General features: G+C 35.3%; 6 protein-coding genes and 1 non-coding gene across 9 annotated transcripts; 2 read left to right on the top strand and 5 right to left on the bottom strand.

Annotated features, from left to right (window-relative positions):
* Window positions 1–152: 152 nt before the first annotated feature.
* LOC107417999 (nuclear transcription factor Y subunit C-1) lies at window positions 153–3,290 on the bottom strand. The gene is made up of 2 exons (XM_016026661.4): window positions 2,272–3,290; window positions 153–387 (listed from the first exon to the last, which is right to left on the bottom strand). The coding sequence occupies exon 1, from the start codon at window positions 2,985–2,987 to the stop codon at window positions 2,277–2,279; it is 711 nt and encodes a 236-aa protein (XP_015882147.2). The 5' UTR covers window positions 2,988–3,290; the 3' UTR covers window positions 153–387; window positions 2,272–2,276.
* Window positions 3,291–4,956: 1,666 nt separating this feature from the next.
* On the bottom strand, window positions 4,957–9,150 carry LOC107418027 (uncharacterized). 2 transcript variants are annotated; one of them, XM_025073847.3, is made up of 3 exons: window positions 8,947–9,150; window positions 8,132–8,169; window positions 4,957–7,893 (listed from the first exon to the last, which is right to left on the bottom strand). In XM_025073847.3, the coding sequence occupies exon 3, from the start codon at window positions 7,823–7,825 to the stop codon at window positions 5,399–5,401; it is 2,427 nt and encodes an 808-aa protein (XP_024929615.3). In that variant the 5' UTR covers window positions 7,826–7,893; window positions 8,132–8,169; window positions 8,947–9,150; the 3' UTR covers window positions 4,957–5,398. The 2 variants fall into 2 exon arrangements, with proteins under 2 accessions (XP_024929615.3, XP_015882178.3); XM_016026692.4 differs by lacking the exon at window positions 8,132–8,169.
* Window positions 9,151–10,986: 1,836 nt separating this feature from the next.
* Window positions 10,987–14,319, bottom strand: LOC107418028 (protein NUCLEAR FUSION DEFECTIVE 4). Its single transcript, XM_016026693.4, has 3 exons — window positions 13,656–14,319; window positions 11,923–12,857; window positions 10,987–11,794 (listed from the first exon to the last, which is right to left on the bottom strand). Exons 1-3 carry the CDS (start codon window positions 13,989–13,991, stop codon window positions 11,293–11,295), a joined length of 1,773 nt encoding a protein of 590 aa, XP_015882179.3. The 5' UTR covers window positions 13,992–14,319; the 3' UTR covers window positions 10,987–11,292.
* A 3,291-nt stretch (window positions 14,320–17,610) lies between these two features.
* On the bottom strand, window positions 17,611–19,491 carry LOC107418030 (thylakoid lumenal 17.9 kDa protein, chloroplastic). Its single transcript, XM_016026696.4, has 4 exons — window positions 19,197–19,491; window positions 18,800–18,914; window positions 18,543–18,612; window positions 17,611–18,173 (listed from the first exon to the last, which is right to left on the bottom strand). Exons 1-4 carry the CDS (start codon window positions 19,484–19,486, stop codon window positions 17,950–17,952), a joined length of 699 nt encoding a protein of 232 aa, XP_015882182.1. The 5' UTR covers window positions 19,487–19,491; the 3' UTR covers window positions 17,611–17,949.
* A 71-nt stretch (window positions 19,492–19,562) lies between these two features.
* On the top strand, window positions 19,563–22,003 carry LOC107418031 (mediator of RNA polymerase II transcription subunit 30). 2 transcript variants are annotated; one of them, XM_016026697.4, is made up of 4 exons: window positions 19,563–19,700; window positions 19,845–20,257; window positions 21,008–21,103; window positions 21,376–22,003. In XM_016026697.4, the coding sequence occupies exons 2-4, from the start codon at window positions 19,859–19,861 to the stop codon at window positions 21,472–21,474; spliced, it is 594 nt and encodes a 197-aa protein (XP_015882183.2). In that variant the 5' UTR covers window positions 19,563–19,700; window positions 19,845–19,858; the 3' UTR covers window positions 21,475–22,003. The 2 variants fall into 2 exon arrangements, with proteins under 2 accessions (XP_015882183.2, XP_060670323.1); XM_060814340.1 differs by lacking the exon at window positions 19,563–19,700 and having other exon boundaries at window positions 19,707–20,257.
* On the top strand, window positions 19,640–19,721 carry TRNAS-UGA (transfer RNA serine (anticodon UGA)). The gene has a single exon. It is a non-coding gene; the product is annotated as a tRNA-Ser (tRNA).
* A 678-nt stretch (window positions 22,004–22,681) lies between the features above and the next one.
* LOC107418029 (non-specific phospholipase C6) lies at window positions 22,682–25,635 on the bottom strand. The gene is made up of 3 exons (XM_016026694.4): window positions 24,120–25,635; window positions 23,473–23,649; window positions 22,682–23,120 (listed from the first exon to the last, which is right to left on the bottom strand). Exons 1-3 carry the CDS (start codon window positions 25,228–25,230, stop codon window positions 22,822–22,824), a joined length of 1,587 nt encoding a protein of 528 aa, XP_015882180.3. The 5' UTR covers window positions 25,231–25,635; the 3' UTR covers window positions 22,682–22,821.
* Window positions 25,636–26,390: the final 755 nt, after the last annotated feature.

Genomic DNA, 26,390 nt, shown 5'->3' with positions numbered 1-26,390 from the left:
TGTGAAATATATGGTGGAATAGAATAAGACTTCTTAAAATTTTGATATTCCTTTACTTGTTCGAATTTTCAAAATTTGTTTTATCTTATACTACAAATCCTAGTTTTTATAAATATATAAAATGACCAGGAACATTCAAGTTAGCCACATCATAAGGAACCTAATTCTTTTCAAGGACTGCACATTGGAATGGATATTAAACATAGCAGTAAATGTTCAACTGCTCTGGAAATGTTTAAAACCCCAATCTAAGTTGTTATCTCATAAAAAAATTAATAGGCAATTACAATTTCAAAGGAATCAAATTTCCCAAGTAACATCTGCCTTGCTCAACAGCTTTCCTTCCAAGCCACAATAGCATACCATTGGCAAATTGGTTGCTCTCAACTGCAAAGCACAATTACAAAGATTTATTTCGCATTTGATCAAGTTTCCACTAAAAGTTACAATTATATTCAAGCTTCAGCTAAATAGTATCTTCTTAGAATGTAAATGCAAAATTGTTCAGAATCCATGCCTTCTCATCCAAGTTGATCATAGAAAGTATATGTAAATACTGCCATGTCAATCACACTCAAAACCCACTCTTCCTCAAAGAAAAAGTTGGGGGTCAAGGGCATAAGGTACCATAAGAGTAATTGTTCAAATTTACAAGTTCTCTAAGTTGATTATGCTCTTCCAAGAAAATAGTTTCTTTTACAACACTAAAGGATGTGGATGCATCATGAATACAAAATTCTTAAAACATATAATTCTAAAGATTATAAAGTCAATAACCAAACTACTTTCTATGTTTCAAGAAAAATCCAATTGTCATTGAAAGAAAAAATTGTGTAACAAATCAAGGATTGGAAGTCAAATTAATAAAACTCCATTAAATCTTCTATATCCCTAGCTCAAAGTATATAAAAACTCCATGCTAAGAAGAAAACCAGTATACTAGGGATACATCCAGTTTACAAGATATTGTTTAATGTAACAGCTAGAAACATATATATCTATCTTCATAATAATACATACTACAACCACAAATTCAAAGCAATCTTTTAAGGCATCAATACTTCTTTAGTCCACCTATGATATTAACATTGACACTACTAAGAGGATTAATTAACCCACCAATTCATATGCTCTATCTCCATATTAATCTCAAAACTTTACAAGAAGTTGTTGAATGTTACAGCTAGAAACATATATCTATTGTCCTAATAATACATACTTCAAACTTAAATTACAACCACAAATTCAATGCAATCTTTCAAGGCATCAACACTTCTTTAGTCCACCTATGACATTAACATTGACACTACTAAGAGAATTAATTAACCCACCAGTCCATATGCACTATTTCCAAATCTATCTCAAACTTAAAACAAAATAATATATATATATATATATATATTGAGAATGATTTTATGCCCCCTGCAGACAGGGTTCAAAATTCACCACAGAAATACACTCCATACCATCCAAGTTTCGGACTTTATGACAAATATAATCAGGGTCAAAGCAACTGATTTAGTGCTTCACAGTTTGTACATAAGAACTATATTAGAGTCACGACTACCTGCTAGCTATCAACTTTGTAAGGTGTGTTTCAAATAAGTTGTACAACAGAACTTCACTATTATGTTTGTTGCCTGATTGAATTGGAATTCTCCCTAGAAATTAGTTCCATATCAGCTAAAAACCATCCTCGGCAAAATTCTTTTTTAGGTGATTTGAATTATGCCTATATTCAACACCAAACAAAGTCAATACCCCTATCTTTCAAAAGATCTCTCTATACCCTAAAAAACCAAACTTATCTCCACAATCCCCAGCCCCGGCATATGTTTTCCTACACCGCAAGAAAACATTAGAAAGGGGGAAAAAAAAATGAAGCAGAGAGAGCAAGAGAAACATGAAATTCAGGACACGAGCTCAAATAGGCAGCAGCATATAAATATTACATTTTTCTTTTTTACCAACTACTGAGGAAACATTAGGAGGAAGAAATGTAAGTCCCCAAAAAAATTTGAAATCTCCTAGATGCAAATTCAGCAATCATAGAGATCCCCCAAACTAAACAGACGCAGTAATCATAGAAATCAAAACAGCACAAATGAAACTACACATCATCTCAATCAAAGAAAAACACCCAGAAAAAAAATTAAAAAAAAAAAAAAATCACTCTCTCTAAATCAGAGCTTAGATTTTGCTAATAACTATCACATTGTCGAAAAAACAAACATAAAGAGTAATCTAGAACAGCCCATAAACACATAATACCTTTTTTAGCCATCTATATTCCCTTGCCCACTACTACCTCCACTGCCATACGACCCGTCGTCCGTCACAGACTGCCACACCGATTGCCAAGCCTGAGAAGGTGGCTGAGCATAAACTCCAGTCGGGTCCACCGCCGGCCGCCCAATCATCATCCCACCGGGCCCACCTGCCGGCTGACCCATCGGAGGATAATAGAATGGAACCCCACTAGCCGTCGCCCCAACTATCCCTCCCAAACCGGCCTCATCCTTGATCTCATCCCTGGGCACAATATCCACCAAGAAATCGAATATATCGGTCCTGGTGATCGCTGCGGCGATGTCGTTCTTCTGCAAGGTCCTCCTTTTGTTCTCCTCGGCGTGAAGCCAAGAACGGATGGTGAGCTCGAGGATGAAGAGCTCGCAAGCCTTGGCGAACAAGATGGGTGCCTCAGCGGATATCATGCGGACGTCCTCATCGGCCTTCATGATCTTCTTGATGCGGGCAAGAGGGAGCTGGTGATTCTTGAAATCGTTAACCTGCTCGATCTCGTGGCGCTGGTAGGACCAGAACATCTGGAGCTGCTGTTGCTGCTGCTGAAGGAGGTGGTGGAATGGAGGTTGTGGAGCTGCAACTGGGGTGGTCTGAGATGGTGGTGGTGGTGGTGGGTATGGAACGGATTGGGCTTGCTGGGTGGTGGTGATGTTGCTGTTGTTGTTGGTGGTGGTGGTTTCCATTGGAGGGTTGGTTGCTTTTTTCTTTGTGGGTTTGTAAAAATGGACAAATGGGTTATGGAGGTTTGTGTCTTGGGGGTTTTTTGAATTTTTTGATTCAGAGAAGAGGGTGGAAGATGGCAATGGAGGAGGGGTTTTGAGATTTTTTTTTTTTTTTTCTTTTTTTCTTTTTGAAAGGACTTTTGTGGGTGGGATTTTGAGGGGGAGAGACAGAATGAGAGAGAAGCAGAGAAAGAGATGGGATAAGGCACCGCCGCGCAGAGAAGATGCTTTTTTTTTTTTTTTTTTTTTTTTGGGTTTCCTATTATGCTCTGGTTCTTCTGTTTGTGATTCAATTGACCTGTGACTCCCTAATTTATTGTTCTTTGTTCATTTCTTTAGAATTTATATATTTTCCTGATGTAAACAGGTATTTAATTAAATAATATATATATATATATATATGTATAAAAATATAAGGAAAGCTCAAGTTAATGGTATTTTTGGTTTGCATGATATTACATTAATAAATAAAAGAAGAAAAAATAGTCTTTTTCCCCCCTTTTTTTTTGCCCTTTTGAAAATGGTTATTAATTTTGGTTTTTTTTTTTTTTTTATAATTACAAAACATGGATTTTTTTTTATTTTTTTTTGTGGCTAAAATTACAAAACATGGATTTATAACGGCAAAAGTTATTCTTTTGATGTTATTGGATGTTAGAAAGTATTGGCAAACATAGATGGAGATGGTAGGTCAGCCAAATATTTGAGACAGAGACAATGTAAATGTGGAGAATTTTTTATTTGCATAGGAAAGTGTAGTAACTTATTTAATTAAAGAAACCCATGTCCCTATCACCTTTAACTGTTTATAATTGCAGTGATAGTTAAAGAAAAGAAGAATATCAATTAGTCAATCTGTGGACTTTGAATACAGACCAGGCATATATTCTATTTCTGACTAAAAATCCTTCTAAATGTCAGTGTTGATTCCCCCTTTTTATTTTTATTTTTTTATTTGTATAATGGTTCAATTAGTGACTTTTGTTTATAAGGTAGTTCCAAAGTTTAATGAACAACTCACAGGCATAAGGATAGGTCTTCTTTTGAATCATTTTCATATTTGTTTGCAAAATAAAGTCTCTTTTTTAAGTTAGTATGCCAGTAATGGATTTCAACTACACAAAAATACATTTCATTCTTTAATATATATATATATATATATATATAACTACGTTTATGCTCCAGAGTGGAGTCTTTAACTAGAATATGCCTCATTAAGGGAAAAAAAATATATAAAAAAAATCCTCTTTTTGTTCAAACCAAAGACTACTGCGTACAAAGAATTATCTGCTTTTAGCAAAGAACCACAAATTTCACCCAAAAAAAAGAAGGTTATAGTGTGTCTGCTCTTTAACTAAAACCTCCACACTGGAACCTGTCTATTAAAAAATAGATGAAACATAAATACATAAAAGGAACGACTTAATTTACTTAAAAGGTGCTTGGGGACTAAAATTTCGTCAGCTCAAGTAAACATTGACATCAGACTTAAATAAAATACAAATCAAATGTCCTTTTCATGTTTTCTTTCTGTTGAAAAGTACCTTTCTCAATCAAACTCTTCATTGCCTAATCTCACATCAAAGTCTATTATTCCCAGAATGGAAATCCAAGATCTATTCAAGTTCTTCAATGCTGTGAAAGATTTGATACAGTAAAAAAATTCAATCCGCTGGTTTGGATTATGTTCTATTTCTGCCATTGTTAGAACTCTTTGATTTTTCAAGCCAGTATACAGTTACTTGGTTTACCTTTACAGAGTCAAAGAAATTCTATGTTTACAAGCTCTCTCTTCTTTCACCATTTCTAAAACAATTTAGGGTGAAGCATCAGTAAGAGAACAATATCAAAGATCTAAATTATAAACATGATTGAACATTCAAAATTGCATGATAAGCATCAGCTCGAGACATGACAACGACAATCAAAATGCACTAATAAAAGCAAAGAGACTTTATATGAACACCTTGTTCAAGTACAGAGAAGTTGAAAGGTAATTCAAGTCCAGGATAACAAAAAACGACTAACACGGTAAAGCATTTTGAGGTGTATCAAAATTTCATGCAGCTCCTAGGTCCATATGATTGACCAGCTGCAAAGTATTAGTCCTGTAGGAGGGGTACTGAAGAAATTACAAAAAGAAGTTCCCTTCTAAACTATGTTCAAGTTATAGAAAGAGCTGAGATTAGTTTTGAAGGCTTTGCCTGACTTACAAGTAAAACTATAGACCAACCAATACGCAGCAAAGAGGGCAAAATTGCTGTATAACTGCTGTACCTTGGTAAAACTTTTTTCAAACCACTATTATATACCTGAACAGGTGAACCTTTACCATTTAAGTTAAGATCAGTAAAATGGCATTGGTCAGCATCCTATAGCCTTTTTCCTTCCCTCAACCGTCTCCTACTATATACTAGCAAGTTTTTTTCCTTTGTTTCGTTGCCCCTCTGTATCGCTTCTCGTCCATTGTTCATCACCTCCTCTATGGTGGGGTTTTTCAAACACTCCAGTGGATTTTCTATCTTAGCTTTTGCAGTTGTTTCCATTGCTTCTACATTTGCTTCTGCAATGACCTGAAGGAGTTCCAATGGTGTAGATGCAGGATCAAGCTCCCAGCAATCTTTAGGTGGACTATGAGCTTCAAGACCTGTGAAAAAGTAAGAAGGGACCTGGTGAGAGAATCGAAACATCTCTTCTCTGGGAATAGTCCTGATCTTGCTAGGGTCTGGATGCTTGCGAAACAGAGTCTTGAAACCAGCTACTTTAATAAGTGGAGCAACATTCACACCCCGCTCTTCATTATAATCTTCAAGTACTTCCACCATGTCATATTTGTGTATCACTTCATCAGGGGTAAGTGCATTCCAATCAGGAGACCAGTTTCTATATAGAGCCCAAATATCTCCCTTCGCAGGATATATTTTTATGGTTCCTCTTATGCCTTTTGTCCACTTAACCTTGTGTGAGAAGGAATTAAGACAACGGGAAACAGCATGCTTGCCTACTCGGAAATCTCCACTTGTTTTAGGAAAACCAGAAACAATCCAGTTTAGGGGAGCCAGTTCATCATTGCTTTTGGAATTAAGCCAACTGATCCTCATCTTGAATGGATCTAACGATATAACAGAATGAATCATAGCATAATAACGCGGCATCCCATCATCCTCATCATAAGCAGCCCAAACCTCGTTACTACGAAACGACTTTTCTGTACGATCCCCATCAAAATCATGAAAATCTGGATCTGGAACACTCATTGACACCGGAACAGGGCCCTTTGTATCAGAATCAACATCAGATTTAACAGGGGCACCCTTTCTGGCATATTCTTCTTTCTTAGCATCCAAAAGTTCCTGATATTTGCTCATATCTGCTTTTACACCAGGGTTAGCAGTTTTTTCTTTTGCTTTCTCCTTCTCCCTTTCCTCCACTTTGTATTGGGTCTTGAAGACACCATCTATTCCCCATTCATTAAGCTTCTTGCGAATCTCTTTCTTAGCCTTCACTATCAATATAGTCCGCATTTCTAGCTGTGACAGCTCCCTTGTGCAATTAACTCTACCATTTCCAGCTATGTTCATCCTTTTTGCACCGAAACTACCCTTTTGTGATCCAAATATCGTTTCTTTGAAAACTCCCCCATTTCCAGTTCCCATCTGCGTTGCAGTCTCATGGCCATTTGCACGTCTTCTTTTCTCAGGCTTGTCTCTTCTGAGCACAGAACTGGAACCAGCACCAGAAGACCCAGAAGTTAGTCCACCACCTGCTACCTTAAAATCATGAGACTTGATCTTATGGTTCTCCTCTCTCTTGCCATCTATGGATGCCTCTTCAAGCCGTCTCTTCAATCGCTCAAACGCTGGACGAAGAGTGCCTGCAGCTTGAGCAGCAGAAAAAGTTGCTGCTGGTGTGCTTTCAACACCTCCTGCTGCAGAGAATATACCTGCCCGAAAATTTCTCTCTGATGATCCAATTCCAGAAAGTCCTGCAAGTCCAACATTTGTAGTAGATGCAGGTGTCCTTCCTGGAGGATATGAGTTGTTCATTACAGTTTGTGGACTAGAATTTTGACGCCGCTGGTAGGAATTCCACAAAGTAGATGAAGCGTTTCCTTTTAGAGGTGGGGGTGGTGTCTCAAAAGCCAAAAACGGCTTGTGGCAGTTGGCACACACAAGATTGTGGTTGATAAACCTCCTAAGATACTCAAACTGCATCTTGCAATCAATGCACATCGTCCAAAATGTGGGTCTACTTTCTTGAGAAGGAGCAGGAGGAGGCCAATAATAAGCGGGCCTCTGATGATATCTTCCGTTTGAATTATTGCTGTTGAAGAGATTAGGAAAACCATTCTGACCAGTTGATATAGATGACCTCCCATCCGAAACTTGCTCATAGATAGACCTTAGATTCCGCTTCTGGTCATAGAGAGTTCTTCTTCCTTTATCAGACAACAAAGTCCAGGCTTCAGATACAAGTTTAAAAGCCCCATCTGCACCTACAGATTTGTTTCTATCAGGATGCACTATAAGAGCCAATCTCCTGTATTGCTTCCTGATTGTGGCCCCATCCGCCAAGGGATCCACACCAAGAATCCTGTACCAATCAACTTCCCCGTTTGTTCTCTTCTCCGCAGCTATGTAAACATCAAGAATTGCCAAGAACTGAGGAATGCCATCAAGTTCTGGATACAAGTTTTGGGCTTTTAAAGCAAATCTCTTTGCCCCATTAATATCGAGCCCTGTAAACTTCTTCTCTGCTATCTCTTTGGCCTTGAGAGCCTCCTCTTTATTACATTCCATAATCACAACTTCAGTGGCCCTCCGTATCGCACCACGTATATTTCCTTATTTCTTCTTTGTAAATATAGCTGCCACGTAGTGAACGCGTAATCAACACCAGTAATATCTATATTTAACACCCGAATTTTTCGCAAGCATCATTAAGAACTTATTTTTAAGTGTTGAAGTCCAAATACATCCAAAAACTAATGACGATAAGAGAGAAAACAAAATCATAATGATGAAGATACTTTAATGTAAAAGGTAAACAAAGGTCCGGAGATTACGGAGAAGAATAGCTCCGCAATCAATAAAAAAAGCAATTACCAATATAGAAAGGCAAATAAATGATTCCTCTGATCCATCTGTTACAAAATCAATCAATGATAGCCAATTAAATAACCGAATAAATAGCCGCAAAAATCTATATTATAATGCCAATTCGACAACATGGAATAACGGACTTCTTAACTAAATTAACGAACTACCGAACTAAGTACAGCATGATTGCATAACTACCATTCATGATCATGCTCATTCATAAAAAGTCATGATTCAAGGAGAAGAAAGAGCAAAACAATAAGCGAAAGTCCACTGACATATTCCACTGATGAAGAAACATATTAAAAATAGAACTAAATTGATTATACCTGATTCAGATTTCAGAGCTAATGGATTTTGTTGAATTCTGAGTACAGTTTCCTTGATTTCTCAGACCAAACAGAGAACAAGAGTTTCTTAAAGTAAATTGCAGTTACAAGACACTTCAAATCAATAAACAATCCAAACACAGAAACCCTATCACCAGAATGCAGAATCAGGAAAAAAAAGAAAAATGAAAACCGACTTCTTAGATTGAATTGAAGTTTTCAAAACGATCCAATAAACGCACATTAATACTTGAATTAAGCTCCAAACAAAAACTACCATGCCACATTAAACATGACCAAATTCAGTAGATTTCCACTAAAATCCAAATAGATTTCATACCCATCACTTCACAATCTAAGAACAACGCAATGCCATAAAGAAAATTCTATTTCCATACATGGAACAATGAAATTATATGTGTATCACAGGTAAAAGAATTTAAAATAAAAAAAAAAGGAAAAAAAGAAAAAAAAAATTGTTAAGAAGATTACCCATTGTCTGAAATTGAATCATAGCAAAGCGGTGGATGAATTTCCCTCACAACAATGCTTTTCTTCTAGGCCCCTCTGCCACCCAGATCAAAAAAAAAAAAAAAAGGAATAAGAACAAAAGACTGAAAATAAAAAACAAAAACCCCAATTTCAGGTTTTTTATTTTGTCAAATATCTTCCAAACCCTGAGGGGAATTCGGAAGAAAATACACATATATTATTAAAATATAAAAAAAAAAGTGGCATGGTTTCCTTGTATATAACCTCATTTTTGCATGTGGTTAAAACCCTTAACCATGGTTATTTTTAACCCTGGTTAATAAAATTGTAATATTGGTAATTTCCTCAATATAGCATAATTAATTAGAGTTTTGGATTTCCAAGGTAACAAAAACATTTAATGTATATCTTGGCATTACTTATTTATCACTTTTACTTCATTTTATTATTATTATTTTTTGGTTTTTATCTTCCAAATGTGTATGTCTTACTCATTTAATTATATGATGGAATCTCATTCAATGACCAACTTATACAAAATTGTTGTTTTATCACTAATGACAATTAATTCCAGCGATTTGATAAAATACTATGAATTCACTTTTCCATATTAGATTTTAATTTTGAAAAACCAAAAAAAAAAAAATTAAATAAAAACCAATTAGTCACCACTATTGGTTGGTCAGTGGGACTAATGTTTATCAGCATTGGTGATGAATATGAATGATCCAATGTTGAATTATGTTTGTTTTCTTTGTTCAATTCATAGGAAAGTATCAATGAGTATGTATAGATGCTAATTCATCTAAGAAGCTATGCTGTACCTATGCCCTTTTAACTTTCTTTTTAGTCTTTTTTTATATTTTACATTATTTGAAATTTTGAAAATTTTAAAGACAGCTTGTTTTATACCTCTTGGATATGAAATTGTATAAGATTACCATAAAAAGCAAAGTTTATATGTGACAACTGTCGATAAATACTAGTGATACAATGTTTCTGTACAATTCTACAGTATGAACATACTTTTCCTTCATCTATTTTGGTAAGAACAACAAACAGCATTGAAGAAGCGGGAATTCAATTCCCAGCCAAAATCTAATGTAATCCATCAGTGTAGATATGCATTTAGTTACATACTATCTATATAATACGGATTATGACAATGTTTTGACAATGAAAATCCAACTCAAATTAGCTCAATGCTTTAGTGGAACTTATACGTGTTGCCAAATATATATCTTCCCCGGAGTCATAAATCTTAACCCCCCAGGGGTTAGGTTAAAGAGTAAACATAATCCAATTTGCATAAACTCGGCTCGGTTTTAATAATTAAACCGCTATTTAACGGTCTAATTAAACATTATTTTCTAATTGCAAAAACAGAAAGTTATACTAAAATGAATAACTTTATGTTTTATAGAAATACAAAAACTGTTTTTGACGTGACTCAGCTCTAATGTTCTCAGAAAAATAGATCATACGGTCAACCAAGTACACTACCAGCGGTATAATTTCAACATAGAGACCCTGCAGCATCACAAGGTTATGTGCACTATCAGTATCAGAGTTTTAAGCAGAATATCAGTTTAAATATGACACATCAGATACTAGATCCAAAGCATAATCTCACTTATTTTGAATGCAGCTACTTCAGTAGAAATCAAATTTTGCAGGTTTACAGTAGACAAACAATGATTAAAATGTAGGTTTTGTCTTCCATAATGTTCTGCATTCTCATGAAATATCTATATGCTCTACTGCCTAAGCAGCCCTGTATGAATGCCCATCAGTGGCTTGTAGCATTCTATTTCAGCATCAATGGTGTAATGGTGTAACTTCTCTCAGACAGTATGTTCTGAACTTTAAAGCGATTAATTTGTCTGTGTAACAAAATACTATCATTTCTAGACACTGAGTAAAATCAACAGAACCTTATCAGTCAGTATTCAAGGAGATATCAGAGACAACTTTATTTCAAATATCAGTAATTTTGTTCGTTGCATTTCAAGAAAAACCAGAAACGGAAGAACAAAGAGATAAAATGAATCAGATAAACTTCATTTCTTATTGAAAATGTAATGGCCAAGGGGAAAACATAATGCCAACAACAACAAAAGAAAAAAAAGTCTCTGTTAAGATTTAGTGTAGAAAACCTTCAGACAACTTGGTTTTCGTATAATCAATTGAATAATAATTCATCTGTGCAAGGTAATATAGGCAGAAATGTCTAATTCAGCTCTCCTTTCCACTGACAGACTTCAGATGTATTTCAAAGACGAAAAAGAAACCCTTTTCATCCTTGTGCTCAAAGTAGATAATCTCCATCTGCTGAAGTATTTTCAATCAATTGCGAGACTTTCCATAGAGTTGGGCATAAACCCTCTTTGTCCGATGAACAACAACTAAACTTAGCACACTTGCAACAATACATAGTCCTGATAAGATTCCACAAGTGAGGGAGTAGCATATAGATCCCACACAAGTGAGTGTAGTGTCCTTGTGAAAAGGCTTCATTGTAAGCATTGATGTCGAATATTGCTGTCGCAGGGAGGCTTGTTTCTCTGCATAATAGTCATATATGGCACTAGCAATGACTTCTGAGAATATTAAAGAACCAGCAGGATTTGCCATTGTTAGGAAATTATACAAGGCCCCAAAACTTTTCAAGCCAAATAGCTCTGAAGCAGCAGCAGGTAAAATTGCCCAGTGGGCACCATATCCAAGTCCTAACAAGACAGTGACTACATAAATTTGTCCTGGCCATGAAATTGCATAGTATAACAGTCCAAATGCCATGATAAACTGAAATGCAGCCAGGGCCACGGGCCTTGGATAGGCATAATCTCTGGTATTAAAAAAAAAAAAAAAAAAAAAAAAAATTACCCACAAAAGATTAGGATTATGAAACCACGTGCCACAATACAATTCTAATGCTCTAAGTTGAGATTGTTATGCTTGGTGTAGAGTTTTCACCTTACTATGATCTCAGAGAAGTATCCACCACCAACACGGCCAAGAAAGTTCCAAATGCTGATCATGGAAACATAAATACTAGAATCACTGTACCCAAGTGATTCAGTAATCTGACCAAGATTATCAATAATTGTCAAACCAGATCCAGCAGCCAGTAAGAGGGAGAAAACAAGAAGCCAAAAGTCTGCCTTTACTAAAGCCTGTGCCAAGGTGAAATTCTCTCCTCTACGCGGACCTTTCCTTCCCTTGACCCTCACTGCTCCTTCTGCAGCTGCCTGAAACAGTTTAGCCTGCAATTGAGCAATTCTTTTTTGCCTTTCTGAAGCTGGAAGTGAATCTACTTCTGGAGACTTCTCGTCTTCAACCTCACTAAGAATGACCTCATTTTTGTCCTGCTCTGATATTTCTGATTCTTGCTTCTGCGAGGGCCCAGAGAGAAGGCTCTCTTCTGTTGAAGGTCTTTGATCCGAGAAGAAAATCAATGTCACAGGGATTGAAATTGGAAGAAGTATGAGAATTATTAAAATCACTACTAATATTGTGATCAAAGTTTGATCCAAGCTAACAAAATCCTCAACTAGCAAGACTCCAAGCATATAAGCTGCCAGAACAAGGCAAATACTATAGGTAAATAAGAAGCTGGAACTATCAGATTGTCTGACTTGTCTGTGACCTCCCACAGGTCTAATGATGAACATTAAAGCAATGACAACCATTGAAGGACCAACTGCAACCATAAATATCAATGATCCTTCATTCGGAGAATTGATCATGATATAAATCTGAGTCAAAATTGCACCGCTAAGCCCTGCGAATCCTTTTAGTATTCCCACAACAGGACCGCGGCTTTTGGGGAAGTTTTGAACGCATGAAACCAAAGCTGCTGTGTTGAAGAATGTCTCCCCATTTGTTCCAACAAATAAACAAACGCAAAGCTGCAGATTAGAAATTGATCATTATTTTTAATAGCTAGAAAGATAGTTTCAGAATTAAAACAAGTCAAACATTTGCAACTTTCACACTGAAAAATTACCATTCATTCTTCAAATCAGTCTTTTTCCTCTTTACCATTTTTTTTTTTTTTTAAATGTCTAATACAGAGGTAAACTATACGTTTTGGATTCTAGTACATCTTTATGTAAAACTCATAACCAAATGAATCTTTAAAAACAAGTCAAAATGACAATTTTAAGCATTTGAACTACAATAAAAAAGTATCACTTTACTACTCTTTTCCAGTACGCGATTTAGAAATAATAAAGAAGGATACAAATACTCTTTTCCCAATTGCAGACAGAAAACCCCCGTTTTCGAGCTATAATATAATCATCTTCAGCATATATCCAGCTTTACCTAATCAAGCTTCACACCTAATAATTTGGTAATGCTAATAAAACTGAATAAGATATCTAATAAGCATAAATTGACTACCCTGCATATTATTATCCAACAGACTAAAAAAAAAAAAAAAAAAAAACACAGAATTAATGGATCACAATCACAGATTTTGACAAATTGTAAAAACAGTAAACAAGGTTCTTGGTATAGATAATAATCTAACAGAGAACTGTAAACATGAATCCTAGATGAAAGAGAAAGAGACTCAAAGAGATATCTGTATCAGAAACCAAGTGAAGAACACAAACTTTTCGGAAGAAAAAAAGAAGGTAGGAAGCAAAACAAAAGAGACAATAAAAGCGAAAGAAAAAGAAAACTCCACAATCAAAACTCACCACCCACAGAGGCATATTAGGCAATTTCTGGGTGACAATAAGCCAAAGCAAGCCATACCCAAGAAAGTTCTGAACAGCCCCAATGAGCAAAAGCCCCCAAGTAGGCAAAACATCGCACAAACTACCAGCCACAAACCCAATAGCATCACCCCAATCCTTTGCCACACCCAAAATCGCTATCTGCCTTTGGTTGTAACCCATGGTGCTCTTTATCACAGGTGATATACTCCCAAACAAGTACCCAATCCCTGCACATGACTGAATCCACATTGCACAAACAAACACCAGCCATCTGTCGTTGATGAAAGCCTTGAATTTCCCGTCAAACTGAGGCATTTGCTTTCAGTTAAGAGGATATAATCTTCACTGGCTTTGTTATTTTTCTCTTTTGAACTTTATAATAACCTTCAGTTTTTTTGTGACATTCATGGACCACAGAGTAGGTAAAATCAATAGGATTTAATCTGTGTGGTTTGCAATAGTGGGTCTCTTCTCTCCCTGCACTGTACCATAATTATATATGATTCTTTCCTACGCAGTAAATTGTACAAAAATTTACTTCATGTTTTGAAGGTTGTCTACGAGTGTGTATTCAACTCTCAAAAACTTTTCCACAAGGACAACAGCTGGTCTCCTTCAGAAGGTCTACTTGGTACGTCATTTGAAAAGTATTACATAATCTAAAATGGTTATGTAAGATTTCATCTCGTTTAGGTTTGAAAAATGAAATAGGATATGATACCAACATATCAAAATCATAAATATATATATATATATATATATATGATATGAGATTATGATAACAGACCGTCCCATATCAGTTATTACATATAAATAGAAAAATTGAAGTTGATATTTTTTTTAAAAATATCAATTTTAATGTTGATTCATATATAAATTGTCCCACCATAGTCTTATTATTATATATATATATTTATTTATTGGAGAAAATGTCAAAATAGTGAAACCATGCAAAAAATACTTCTTTCACCCTGCATGGCTCCATCATGTTTATTTCAACTTGACTGAAAAAATTAATAATAATAAAAATAAGAGATTAAAAGCCAAATCAGAAGTTGTAACTTTAATGAGAAGGTTTGGATTGATTGTCAATGAAGTTAAGTAGTTTAATCTTAATGTTAAATTTGCTCTATAATATATTTTAAAGACGTACAATAATGTAAAACAAATTATTTAGAACCCTATACAACAAGGAAAATAGAATAAAAAGAGAGAGAGAGAGAGAGAGAGGAAAAGACTTCTTTTTTTTTTTTTTTTTGAAAAAGGTTGAGTCAACATCAAGATTTGTCGTCATCCCTAACTTCTATTATTATTATTATTATTATTATTTTTTTGTGTTTGGCTGGGAGATTCGAACCCAGCTCCTTGGCTGAGTTGTTGGTACCTCTTATCACAGGGCTACCATACGGCCTCTCCCTAATTTCTATTTTATTCACATTATTTTCCAACAACCATTCAAGTAGCAAGGTTGACGTCAAATCTCAAATGGACATATATCCCACCCACCAAAATAATAAGCAAATATCTTCAGTACTGGCACTACTAAAAACTCTTCATTGTCAAAAACGACAAGTTGGCAAAGTTGCTAATTTAACAAAAGTAATTATTTATAATAAGGAAAAAAGCAGTTTTATTCATCATTGTTTTTTCCTCTAATAATCATAAAGACAAAGATGAAGAAGTCCACTCGTCATGATTCAAAAAGAGATAGATAGAGAGACGTCAATGTTTTGGCTACTCAAAAAGAGCCAATCTACTTTATGTACGTTCCTGTTTCTTGTTTTGTTTAAGGTTTATCTGTAACATCCACAAAATAAAAAAATAAAAAAAGAGTTAAGTTATATCAATGATTTGGTTAATTAAAGCAGTGAAAATTGTAACTATCTTAACATGTTTTGAACACTTTGCCCCTACTGCAAATTTCAAATCCAACCAAAACTGACATACGCTTTACTTGTCGTGGTTATTCCTCTTTATTCAAAAAGAAAAAAAATTTATGTTACAAATATTGGGTAAATTTCCAAAACCCTAAAAAGAATACTGACTTCAGCATCTTATCTTTTTTTTTTTTTTTTTTTTCTGTTACATTGTTGATCTTTTTGATATTTGTCTTGTAGTGGATTGCCGACCTTGAAAACAACATAGAAAGAAAGAAAATAAGAAAATGGAATGGAAAATTTGATGGATTTTGTTGAACTTTAATTAATTGGGTGGACGCGGTGTATGTGGCCCTCAATATAAGACGAGCTACGTATCATCTCAGTGATCTGGTCTACTTGTCAGAAAGTTATTGGAAAATTGACTTCTGGTTCTGAGCAGGAAAAATTTGCTTTTATCAATTTATATGAAAAAGAAATTTGCTCATGTGGGCGGCAAAATAAATAAGATATTCTTTGTTGATTTATTATAATACTAATCCAATAATTCTCTAATCATTAATAAACTAATATTAAAGGACAAGGAAAAAGTGGTAAAGATTAAGAACTAGACTAGCATGTGATATATATATATATTTTTTTTTGGTGAATAGACTAGCAAGTGATTTGTGAAACACTGTTTTCAGGACTTTCTTTATTTTCTGTTTTTAATAAAAATATTCCAAACTTCTTGCCAAGGATTTTTTTTTTTTTTATTATTATTATTATTATTTGCTTCCATTCCAAGGATTAATCATTCTGTGTACTTGGGTAGCTATTCAAAGTATATAAGTAGAAAAATATTATTCAATTAAAAAGGAAGAAAAACTTAAGCATTTTTTTCTTCTCTCCTCTCTCGGTGTCCTTATGGATCATTTTTTCTTCTCTTCCCCATTCCCATGAAAAAAGCTTTATGGATCATTTGTATCCATTCACAAGTTTTTAGATGGGTTAAATGTCATTTTCTGTCACGATCCTTTTTTTCTTTTTTTTTTTTCCCTTTCTTCTTCTTCTTTTTTTTTATTTTTAATCAAATTTGCAAAAGAGAGCATTACCTTTTAACTGATTTTTCCAATTTCAGGATCCTTTTCCTCTGTTTTCTCGAATTCTTTCTAGATCCAAAAACCCAGTTCGCAATTTAGTAATTGTTGTGCAAAGCATAAAGTTTTCTTAACTAGGAGGCAAATGATAGCATGCAAAGAACAAGGAAGACACAAAGGGTTCTGATAGGCCATCAAGTTTCTAAAGAAAAATTTATACAAGCAATGCTTTATTTAACAAATAATTAAGCTTATTTTCAAGCTTGATGGTGAAATTATCAATCATAGTTTCAATTCAATGCATTTATACGCAATACGAGATCAATTTTACCTCCTCAAGATACACAAACTCATATAAACCTTGAAGCAAAAATAAACTAATATAAAACCCAAAATGGTCTAAAAAATAAACTAATATAAAACCCAAAAATGATCTTAGTAAACCAGTGAGCTTCAACTATACTCTTACCCATTTGTACAAAAAAATAAAATAAATAAATAAATAAAACACTTTACAGTTGCCTTCCACCATATCTCCTAGACTAACTAATTAAGAACGGATATTTTATCATTGCCTTTGTCAAAAATGCCATGCGCCTAAACAAGAACATTAGACCATTTAGGAAATCCATTTTTATGGGCAAATAAACTTCCACCCATATAACAGTTTCACTCTTAAGTAAGCTACTCTGGCAGTCATGCTCTTATGGACTATAGAAATGTACATAATGATTCTCTTTCTAAGATGTTTATCAAAGATTCTAATGTGAAAAAGCTGCAAAAGCAACCAACTATATTTTACAAATCTCTTCTTCTTTATGTCCCTTCTAACTGAAAAGGCAAGCTATAGCAAAAATCTGAACTTCTTGCAGTAAATGAAGCATATACGACGAATGAATTCCAAATGATTGTGCTCTAAATTGCTCTTAATTGATGTGTTGTTCTGCAACAAAATAAACTTCAAGAAAGATAAAAAGATAACTTAATGTTATGGTACTTAACAGCTTGATTAAATCTGATTCATTTCTTGCCTTCGAAGGCAATTACCCATATAGCAAAAAGATAAACAAAGGTCGGTAGGAAAGGCTTGATGACAACACCAGTGCAATTAAAGAACTCAAATTGAGGAACAAAGTTCTGGCCTTAAAAGTAATGAAAATTACAAAAAGAAAATAAAATAATAACTAAAATTTGATACTTACACTGACATCCATTCATGTTTTCTATCACATTGTTGACTAAATTTAAAAAGCAATCTCCCTATAAAAACCATGTTGCAAGAATTACCTACAATACAGTCTCTTTGTATCGAAGATTCTAGTCCATGGAGTCAAAACTTGGTGCATACCAGCCCAATTCGTCTATAATTTTCTTCATTCTTTCCTCTTGTCCCTTTGAATCCCCTAAAGCTGTCGTAAAAGGGTAGATATATGTTACTTTTGTGGCCATACACCTGTAAGCAGCCAGATCTTCCTTCACCAAAAACTCCACCACATCTCGAGCGTTGAACCCTCCATCAACCTCAGCTTGTAAATATTGGCCTGGGATTGTCTTCATGATCAGTAATCTTTTATAGAAACTGGTCATAACTTACTTGTGTTCTAAAACTCTCAGTCTGAGATGATCTTTTCCTTTTATCATTTCAAGCATCAACCTTTCAATTTCTGCATGCTTGGGGTATGTAAATGCACGTTTACCAGATTGGACTATGATATCTTGCTCATCTTCGAAACATAATTTCCCGCTATTAATATATCATGATGGTTTATTTTTTCAATATAAATTTTCATTAGTAAGATATGAACCTAAGAGCCACCTCATGCAACCCCACTCCAAACTTTACCACTGAGCTTAAAGTTAATGGGCAAACATCAATCTACTATGTGTGTGCATAATTTCCATCAACTTACCATCAGGGGTGTCTTCCACGACCTGAATTTTTGCATTTTTCTGAGTTTTCAAGATTGCTTCTTGCAATTTCTGCTTCCAAAAGAACAAAAGCAAATTTCTGAGGTCATGTAAAGCTTTCAAACTTACTCAAAATGGATATATGCATAAGATTCACAACAAAGCAAGCTTTCAGATAATAATGCAAACATGTACAAATATTTAGCTTCAAAAGGCATAGATATAAGTTTATTGAGGTTATCCATTTTATTTGAAAAACCTGAATTGCATTCTCAGAGGACCGTTCTGGTATCTTCAATGGGAATGCAAATGATGATGATCTAGGATTTGTTGATATACAGCCAGGATTTGTTGACGGGCAAGGTCTGATTTTCCTGCAACAACAGAGTATTTGTTGTTTTGTCATTGACACCAAGCAGTGGAAAGTTGAAGGAGTGGAAAAATCAGTTGCCAGTTTCTATTTTTCACCGTAGAAAATATCATATCAAGCAGCATATATACACGTATTACAACAACCAAAAAAAAAAAAAAACAGAAAATCCCCTTTTAAGAGAAATGAATCGAGTGTAAAACCCATTTTGCAATCTTATCCATAAAGTCCGTAAATTGAGAGAGGGGGGGGGGGGGGGGGGAGAAAGGGCAATTCCTATGCATACCCATTATCCAGTCCGGTCTCTAAATTCTTAGATTGAGAAAATGGTGTGGTGGGAGAGAGCAAAGAGGACTGAGAACTGATGGAAGGGATTGCCAGAGAAGGTAAAGGAGAGGAGATTAAGGTCGCACTGAGAGCCAAAGAGAGTAAACTGGGTAAAAGTATTGGTTTTTTAACTTCTGGGTTTGGATTTTGTAAACTGGGTTTTGGATTTGAAAGGCAAAGAGAAGCTCTAGTAAGTGAAAGAGTGGAATTTGATGCAAATGGAGATAGAATAAGAAGAAGATGACCCATCAAATTCAATTTTCGTGTCCGTTAAGTCCGTTGTTTGTTATCCTTTAATAAATCTTCTGCTTCCTCACATCACTCCCGGGTTTCTGTTTCGCGGGTCGGGCTTGGATATTGAAAACAGCTTGAATAATATTTGTGGATCACCTTAGCCAGAACGTCGATATGTCCGAGTGGTTAAGGAGACAGACTTGAAATCTGTTGGGCTACGCCCGCGCAGGTTCGAACCCTGCTGTCGACGATTCTTTTCGAGCTTTTTTTTATTTAATTTTCATTTTTCTTTCAATTTAAGTTAGAAACACCGTTTGGGAGCCAAGAAAACGAAGAAAAAGAGAGCTCTGGAACAATTTATTTTCTTTTTTAGGTTGATTTCCAACAATGGAGAAGAAGACCGGTAACGCATCGTCGGCGATAACAAGCCCTAAGACGACGCAAGAGCTAGCGATTGAAGGACAGAAGCATGTAGAAGAGACCATAGAGTCCGCTTTCCTGATCTTGTCCTCCATGAATGATGAGCTCTGCAATCCCACCTTGTGGTCCACCATTTCCTCTTCTTCTTCTCCTTCATCGACTACCACTGCGCCTCCCAACGGCCATTCCACTTACTCAAACGGCGATGCCTCTGCTTCTGACGGTGCTGCTGCACATCATCATGGAGAGTTGGGCGGTGGTGGTGGTGGTGGTACTGTAGGCGCCCTCGGCGAGGCTCAGTTTCGGTACAAAAGCTCCGTGGCTTCGCTTCGTGCCATTCTCGCTGCAATTCCCAACTCTCACAAGGTAAAATTCGAAAACCCACCCTTTTTCTTGAATTAGGTCAATTTTTGTATAAAGTTTTGTTCTTGGAAATTGTCAAATAAGTACTGCTTAGATTTAGATTAACTCAATGTGGAACTGAAATTTTGAAGCCATTTTGAAAAAAAAAATGTGGAATATAAGTTAGGGAGATAATATTAAAATGATTTGCATTGAAAATTTGAACGTCTGTGAACGTGATGATTAGGTTTGGGTATTGGTAATAAACTTGCAGTTTGGTCTAATTCAGTGAACCTGCTGATTGGTAATTTGGGAGTGTTGGAATGTATGCAATAATATGTTATTTGAACAATGTGAACTGGTAAATCCTAAAATTCTAAGTGGAATTGTAGCTCGCAAAATGGAAAATGAAGAATTCTTCTCGATCTAGGAGAAAACACCAAAATAGGCTACTTTTTAAATCCTGCCTGTGTCCATCTCTCTTTGGCTTTCTGAATTCTAGTAAAATTTCATTGGGCAAGATCACATGGTTCAGTGAAAACTAATTGAAAGATCCAATGGTTTGTGACATGTGTTCAATATCTATTTAGATATTGTGTAAATGCCTATCTCCTGTATATGCGTGTATTTGATCTTAAGTGCAAAGTTGGAATTTCTTAATTTTGTTGAAAGACTGGTTTCAGTAGATATATTCATACTCCAAATGGGAAACTTTGTATTCTTTGCGGTTATTCATCAAAGAGCTAAATCATTTAGTTCTTTATATTAAAATAGGCCAAAGCTTTTGAAACAGCTGCAACTGGTTCATTGCCCCCATCAGAACAAGCTGAAATAGAGAACTTGGAAGAGCGAGCCTCCAATCTGAGAAAGGTAGGATTTAATGAGTCCTTACTCTATCTGGTCTTTTTATGATGTGCAGTATATAAATCCGTTGTCTTTAGCAAATATATAAGGCTTTCTGAATTCTGAGGGCAGGGTTTGGTGGGCATGATAGGTATATGGTTTTAGCAGTTTTTTTGGCTTCTGATGTATACCTTGAGGTTGCTTTTAAATTTCAGTATTGTACCTTAATGCTTAGAGACCTGTATCTCCTTTGCCACTATAGCCACAGTAATTCCTATTGGTTGTGTTATTAAACATAGGAGCTAGCAAAGAAGAATGCAGATCTCAAGATTCTCATAGATCAACTGCGAGACCTCATTGCTGACATATCTACATGGCAAAGTCCATGTTCAGACTGATTCCGGCATGGATATGTGAAACTTCAAAGCTTCCCTGAAATTGGACTTCATGTCAAGATTCCCAAATGAGGTGATGATGCTTCTGTTTTTCTTGCTTGAGCTGTGATGTCACATTTGAACATCAGGAGGAGGAGTGACTATGATATTGACAATGGAAAAAATGTACTCGAGGGAATTATTTAAGCGAGATACGTGAAGCACTTGTAGATCGCAATTTTTGTGACATTATAATCTAGAAATGAAGTGTTTGTTGGAACAAATTTATAGTATGAAAAGCCTTTTACCATTATTCCTTGTTAGTTCCCATTCATGAAGATGCTTCTGTTTTTCTTTGCTTGAGCTGTGATGTCACATTTGAACATCAGGAGGAGGAGTGACTATGATATTGACAATGGAAAAAATGTACTCGAGGGAATTATTTAAGCGAGATACGTGAAGCACTTGTAGATCGCAAGTTTTTTGACATTATAATCTAGAAATGAAGTGTTTGTTGGAACAAATTTATAGTATGAAAAGCCTTTTACCATTATTCCTTGTTAGTTCCCATTCATGAAGATACGGCTGTTTTCTTATTACATTTGCTTAAATCTTAATTCGATTGGTCAGAGTAACTGTTCATTATTTAAGTATCATCTTTGAGTTCTTAGAGCTGCAGTTTGAGGATTATCTATTGGGTATGATGGGAGTCTCAAATCAGGGATTTAATTTTGAATGAAATAAAGTCATTACTCTTTAGGATGTCAAATCAAGAATTTGATTGCCCCACATTTGATTGGTTCGAGGGGATTGGCTATTATTTCGCCTATTCTTGTTTGCTGACTACCATTTAGCGCAGCAAACAAATTCCTAAACATAATAAAGACCCATCTGCATTGTCATGTGCAGCTTAACGTAGGCCAAGAGAGATACCAACAACTACAGTATTGTAAACATTACGTGGGCAAAATTCTACTTTCTTGGTTAAGCCTCCAGATCATGTTTTTGTGGACTTAATTAAATGGGTAAGTAGTTCAAAGTAAATTATTAGGACCCTTTAGAAAATTTAAAAAGGTGACAGATGAAACACTCACAAATTTTTTTTTTTTTTTTTTTTTTGTTTTTTGACAAAGATTGTCAATGCGGCCGCTTTTTGTTGAATAATAACAATACGGATCACGATACCTAACACTTGAATACAGAGGACCATAGTTAAATAGCTCTAAAAACCTACTCACTTTAATATATATATATATATATATATATATATTGTCTGCAGATTTAATAGACAAAAAACCTGAACTCACATGAGGGGCGTCAATACTGATGCATAGATATGCAAATAGAAATCCTCGTTGAGAAAGTTTTGTATTAGTTGTGGATGGAAGATCTGGTTGTGAGGGAGGATCTCATATCTACAATTGCTGACTCATCTGCCCCCAACTTGATCGCCTCTTTGCTTGCCCTTATGAACCTTGAAACAGCACCTTTCACATATTCATGAGCCTCCTTCACGCTCATCTTCTTGCTCATTTCATCGGGGAAGCTGCTCAGGAAGTGATCACCATTAAGAACCCCAGCCAATTGTACTACCTCACCCTGAAACTCAGATAATCCGCCATTTTCCTTTGCTTCCGTACTCCTCAAAGGTGTCACATCTGGCAAGGTCTCTGCAATCAATTTATAGTGTACCAATTTAGTTTTCTTTCTGATAACAAATTGGTTAGGAGGAGAACTCATGTTAAGGTGTTAAATGAATTTTGGAATTCGTCTATCACAACCTCACAAACAACACCATTCACCGTCCAACTAATTACAGACAGTCAAATAGACAAATATTCTGCTCCTTTGCAACACAGAAATCTTCATTTTTACGTTCATTTGTCCACTTTTAAGAAACATTATTATCTTGAAAGGTATGATGTTCCTAATGAATCTTCCAACTATTCTTAATTCCTATCATGAATCTTTATAAACCTTCAAATGTTTCAAATGAGCACAGAAACAAGAGGATGTATATACCTGGACAGTCCGTCCTTGGAGAAGACAATTCCCCAACAACATGCTCAAATGTCCCTGCCCATGCATCTCTATGAGTCAAGAAGTTCGAGGAAAGGTTGAACATCTTCTTGACGGTTGCAGGAATTGAAGAGTGCTCAAACTCAGAGTTTGGAGTAGGTCCCTTTGGACCACTGATAACTGCAAAACCAAATAAATCAGTAGAACGAAAGACAAAAATAGAAAACATAAATTGAAACCAGTTGGTACATTAAGATCCTCCATCTTATGCACTTGTTCAATATGTTAGGTACCAACTAAACCAATTTACTACCTCCAGCTGTAGTAGCATCCTATAATCACTGCTCAAAGAAAAGAAGTTAGACCTCACTATATTAACCACCCGATCAATCAAACATATACAGACAAATGCAAAAGATTATGCATCGAGAAAATTTGTCAACCAATGGAAGTTAACCTCTAAAAGAGGGAGATCTAGTAAAATGAATCTAAATGAGAAAATACACAACAAAAACAAGCAAATTCCTTGAACTACTTCATATTAAACTATTTCTGTTGAACAAAAACACTTGCAACTTGGCATAATATCACTGTAATTTTATATCAGAAACAAGGAAAGCTAAAACTAGCCAGAAAAATGGCTGACTTACCAGTCCCTTTCTTGATCCAAGGAGAGACCATAATTGTCGGAACACGAACACCAAGCCGGTCGAATTTGAAGAAATAAGGTGCTGGGCCTGTGTTCCCATCTGGGTTAGGTACATTGACAAAAGGAGTCTTGACGTGATCAAAGAATCCACCATGCTCATCATATGTAATAACCAAAAGGGTCTCATTCCACTGAGGACTTGCTCTCAACGCCTCATAAACCTCCTTAACTAACTTTTGCCCATTAGCAACATCATGAGAAGGGTGATCATCGTTTGCAGGCATTCCCTTAAGATCAAAATATGCCGGTTCAATTACTGTAAATCTTGGTAGTTTCCCTTTTCTAGCATCTTTCTTGAACTTCAAACCAAATTGATGAAACTTGAATATGAACTTCAATTTCCTCATATTCCTATAGAAAAGAGTTGTTGGTATGTTCTGAAAGTAAACCCCAAAGTCCACGTGATTCTCATGGAGGGAATCAAAGATGGTCTTTTGTGGGTAACCTTGAGCCAGCTGCTTCTTGACATGGCTTGTTGAACCATGAGAAGTAGCAGAGTAGACAAAGAGCCTATTGGGTTGGGTTGGACCAGGAATTGAAGAGAACCATCTATCAAACACAGCTAATTCACGAACCAAAGCGGTATAAACTGGTATAGATTCAGGTCTAAAACCTTTCATTACAGTTTCAGAGAGGTTCTGAGACAGAGACAGTGCTTGTTCTACAAAGCCATTCATGGAAGGAAAAGAACTAGAGCCAAATACCTGTTGCTCAACTGCTTCAAATGAGTGCCCCGGATCCGGATCCACGAACTCAGCATCATCAGTGAAACAAATTGATTCTGGTTTCGGATTCTTAGTGGAAACCGGGTTGCATTCATCGCCTGTAACCCCATTGATAGCTGGGTTAACAGCTTTCTTCATCCACCCAAGCATGTGATCAAAGGAACGGTTTTCCATCACCAAAACCACAATTGTTTTGATGGGCTGCTGTGTTTGGCCAACAACAAAATGGGTTTTCTGAGAAGTCAATGAAAGGGTGAGAAACAGTAAGAAAATGCAGGAAAATGAAAATGGCTGCCTTGTCGGCGGCCTGGTTTTGGAACCTCCCATTTGCTTGTGTAATCAGAAAACTAAAAAACCCAGTTGAGCTTTTCCCCTCAAATGGGTGTTTGGCTGAAAAGATAAATGAACAAATAGTTATGAGAGAATCAGGAGAAAATCTGAGAAGAAAATGCTTTTACCGTATAATGTAATGTATTCTACTAGATATTTGGAAAGAAAAAGAGACAAGAAAATGGAAAAGATTTACTGTAAATGAGATGGGAATTGGATAGTACAGAGAGCACCAGAGAGAGAGAGAGAGAGAGAGAGAGAGAGAGAGAAGAAGTTTCTGGTTTATGATATGCTTGAACAATGAATTTGGCTACTTTCCAAAAAGCAAAAGCGATAAAGGAAAGGTGAAAATGATATCCTTCCCTTGCATGAAAGAAAATCCATTTTCGTTTTCAGAAAAACATTAAAAAAACTGTTTTTTTTTTTTGGTGTAATTAATTTTTGTTAAACATGGTCAAAATATCGTATATTTCAGTTGCTGTTCTTCGTCTTCCGCGTGATTGCGTGTTGTGAGCCAACACCCATCACGTACACAAACGTTGACATTTGCTCACACCATGACTTGCAAATTTTGCAATTTTTTTTTAAAAAAATAATTTTTTTGGGTAAAGAAGGATGCAAATTTAGAAGGAAAGTGTTGAAAATAAAGCAAAAATTGTCAGTTTATGTAAAAAATTATTATTATTAAAAGAAGAAAAAAGAAAAAATTGTCAAGGTTCTTTGACTTGAAAATATGTATATTTGGCTACTTTTGTCTTCTATTCTTCCATTTTATTTTTCTAAAATATTAATTTTATACTCAAGTGTGAAGTCAGACTTAAATTTGCTAGCATTGAAAATACTTCCATCCGATTTGTTATTTTTAATGATGTTTTTGCTATTTTGGATACTCTAACGTCAATTTAGAAGTTACATCGTACGTGTGAAAATTCATAACTTTCACATCAAATTTATAATTTCAAAAATATATATACATATATAAGTTTTAAACTTTTCTCTAAAATTTATAACTCATACTTCGGATAAAATTACTATAAATCAAAATTAATCATAGTAAAAAATTGTTCTTATACGAATTTTCATTAGAATAGGGTAGAAAAAGCAAGAAATTTAGTTGAATAAAAAGCCTACTAGAGTTATCAATATCATTTTCAACC

This window comes from Ziziphus jujuba, chromosome 2, assembly GCF_031755915.1.
Source record: "Ziziphus jujuba cultivar Dongzao chromosome 2, ASM3175591v1".
Classification (NCBI taxonomy): Eukaryota; Viridiplantae; Streptophyta; class Magnoliopsida; order Rosales; family Rhamnaceae; genus Ziziphus; species Ziziphus jujuba.
The sequence above is the reverse complement of the archived record's forward strand: the minus strand, read 5'-3'. Positions and strand labels throughout refer to the sequence as shown.

What these genes read in the sequence shown, in the direction of transcription:
- LOC107417999 (XM_016026661.4), bottom strand. Translation starts at nt 2,987, where the DNA reads ATGGAAACCACCACCACCAACAACAACAGCAACATCACCACCACCCAG.
- LOC107418027 (XM_025073847.3), bottom strand. Translation starts at nt 7,825, where the DNA reads ATGGAATGTAATAAAGAGGAGGCTCTCAAGGCCAAAGAGATAGCAGAG.
- LOC107418028 (XM_016026693.4), bottom strand. Translation starts at nt 13,991, where the DNA reads ATGCCTCAGTTTGACGGGAAATTCAAGGCTTTCATCAACGACAGATGG. An exon ending in CTAATATGCCTCTGTGGGTG is followed by an intron (nt 12,858 to 13,655) that starts GTGAGTTTTGAT and finishes TCTAATCTGCAG; the next exon opens with CTTTGCGTTTGTTTATTTGT. An exon ending in TTCTCTGAGATCATAGTAAG is followed by an intron (nt 11,795 to 11,922) that starts GTGAAAACTCTA and finishes TTTTAATACCAG; the next exon opens with AGATTATGCCTATCCAAGGC.
- LOC107418030 (XM_016026696.4), bottom strand. Translation starts at nt 19,486, where the DNA reads ATGGGTCATCTTCTTCTTATTCTATCTCCATTTGCATCAAATTCCACT. An exon ending in GAGACCGGACTGGATAATGG is followed by an intron (nt 18,915 to 19,196) that starts GTATGCATAGGA and finishes CTGTTGTTGCAG; the next exon opens with GAAAATCAGACCTTGCCCGT. An exon ending in CCTCTGAGAATGCAATTCAG is followed by an intron (nt 18,613 to 18,799) that starts GTTTTTCAAATA and finishes TTTTGGAAGCAG; the next exon opens with AAATTGCAAGAAGCAATCTT.
- LOC107418031 (XM_016026697.4), top strand. Translation starts at nt 19,859, where the DNA reads ATGGAGAAGAAGACCGGTAACGCATCGTCGGCGATAACAAGCCCTAAG. An exon ending in CAATTCCCAACTCTCACAAG is followed by an intron (nt 20,258 to 21,007) that starts GTAAAATTCGAA and finishes ATATTAAAATAG; the next exon opens with GCCAAAGCTTTTGAAACAGC. An exon ending in GAGCCTCCAATCTGAGAAAG is followed by an intron (nt 21,104 to 21,375) that starts GTAGGATTTAAT and finishes TATTAAACATAG; the next exon opens with GAGCTAGCAAAGAAGAATGC.
- LOC107418029 (XM_016026694.4), bottom strand. Translation starts at nt 25,230, where the DNA reads ATGGGAGGTTCCAAAACCAGGCCGCCGACAAGGCAGCCATTTTCATTT. An exon ending in TTGGATCAAGAAAGGGACTG is followed by an intron (nt 23,650 to 24,119) that starts GTAAGTCAGCCA and finishes TTGGTTTTGCAG; the next exon opens with TTATCAGTGGTCCAAAGGGA. An exon ending in TCCAAGGACGGACTGTCCAG is followed by an intron (nt 23,121 to 23,472) that starts GTATATACATCC and finishes AATTGATTGCAG; the next exon opens with AGACCTTGCCAGATGTGACA.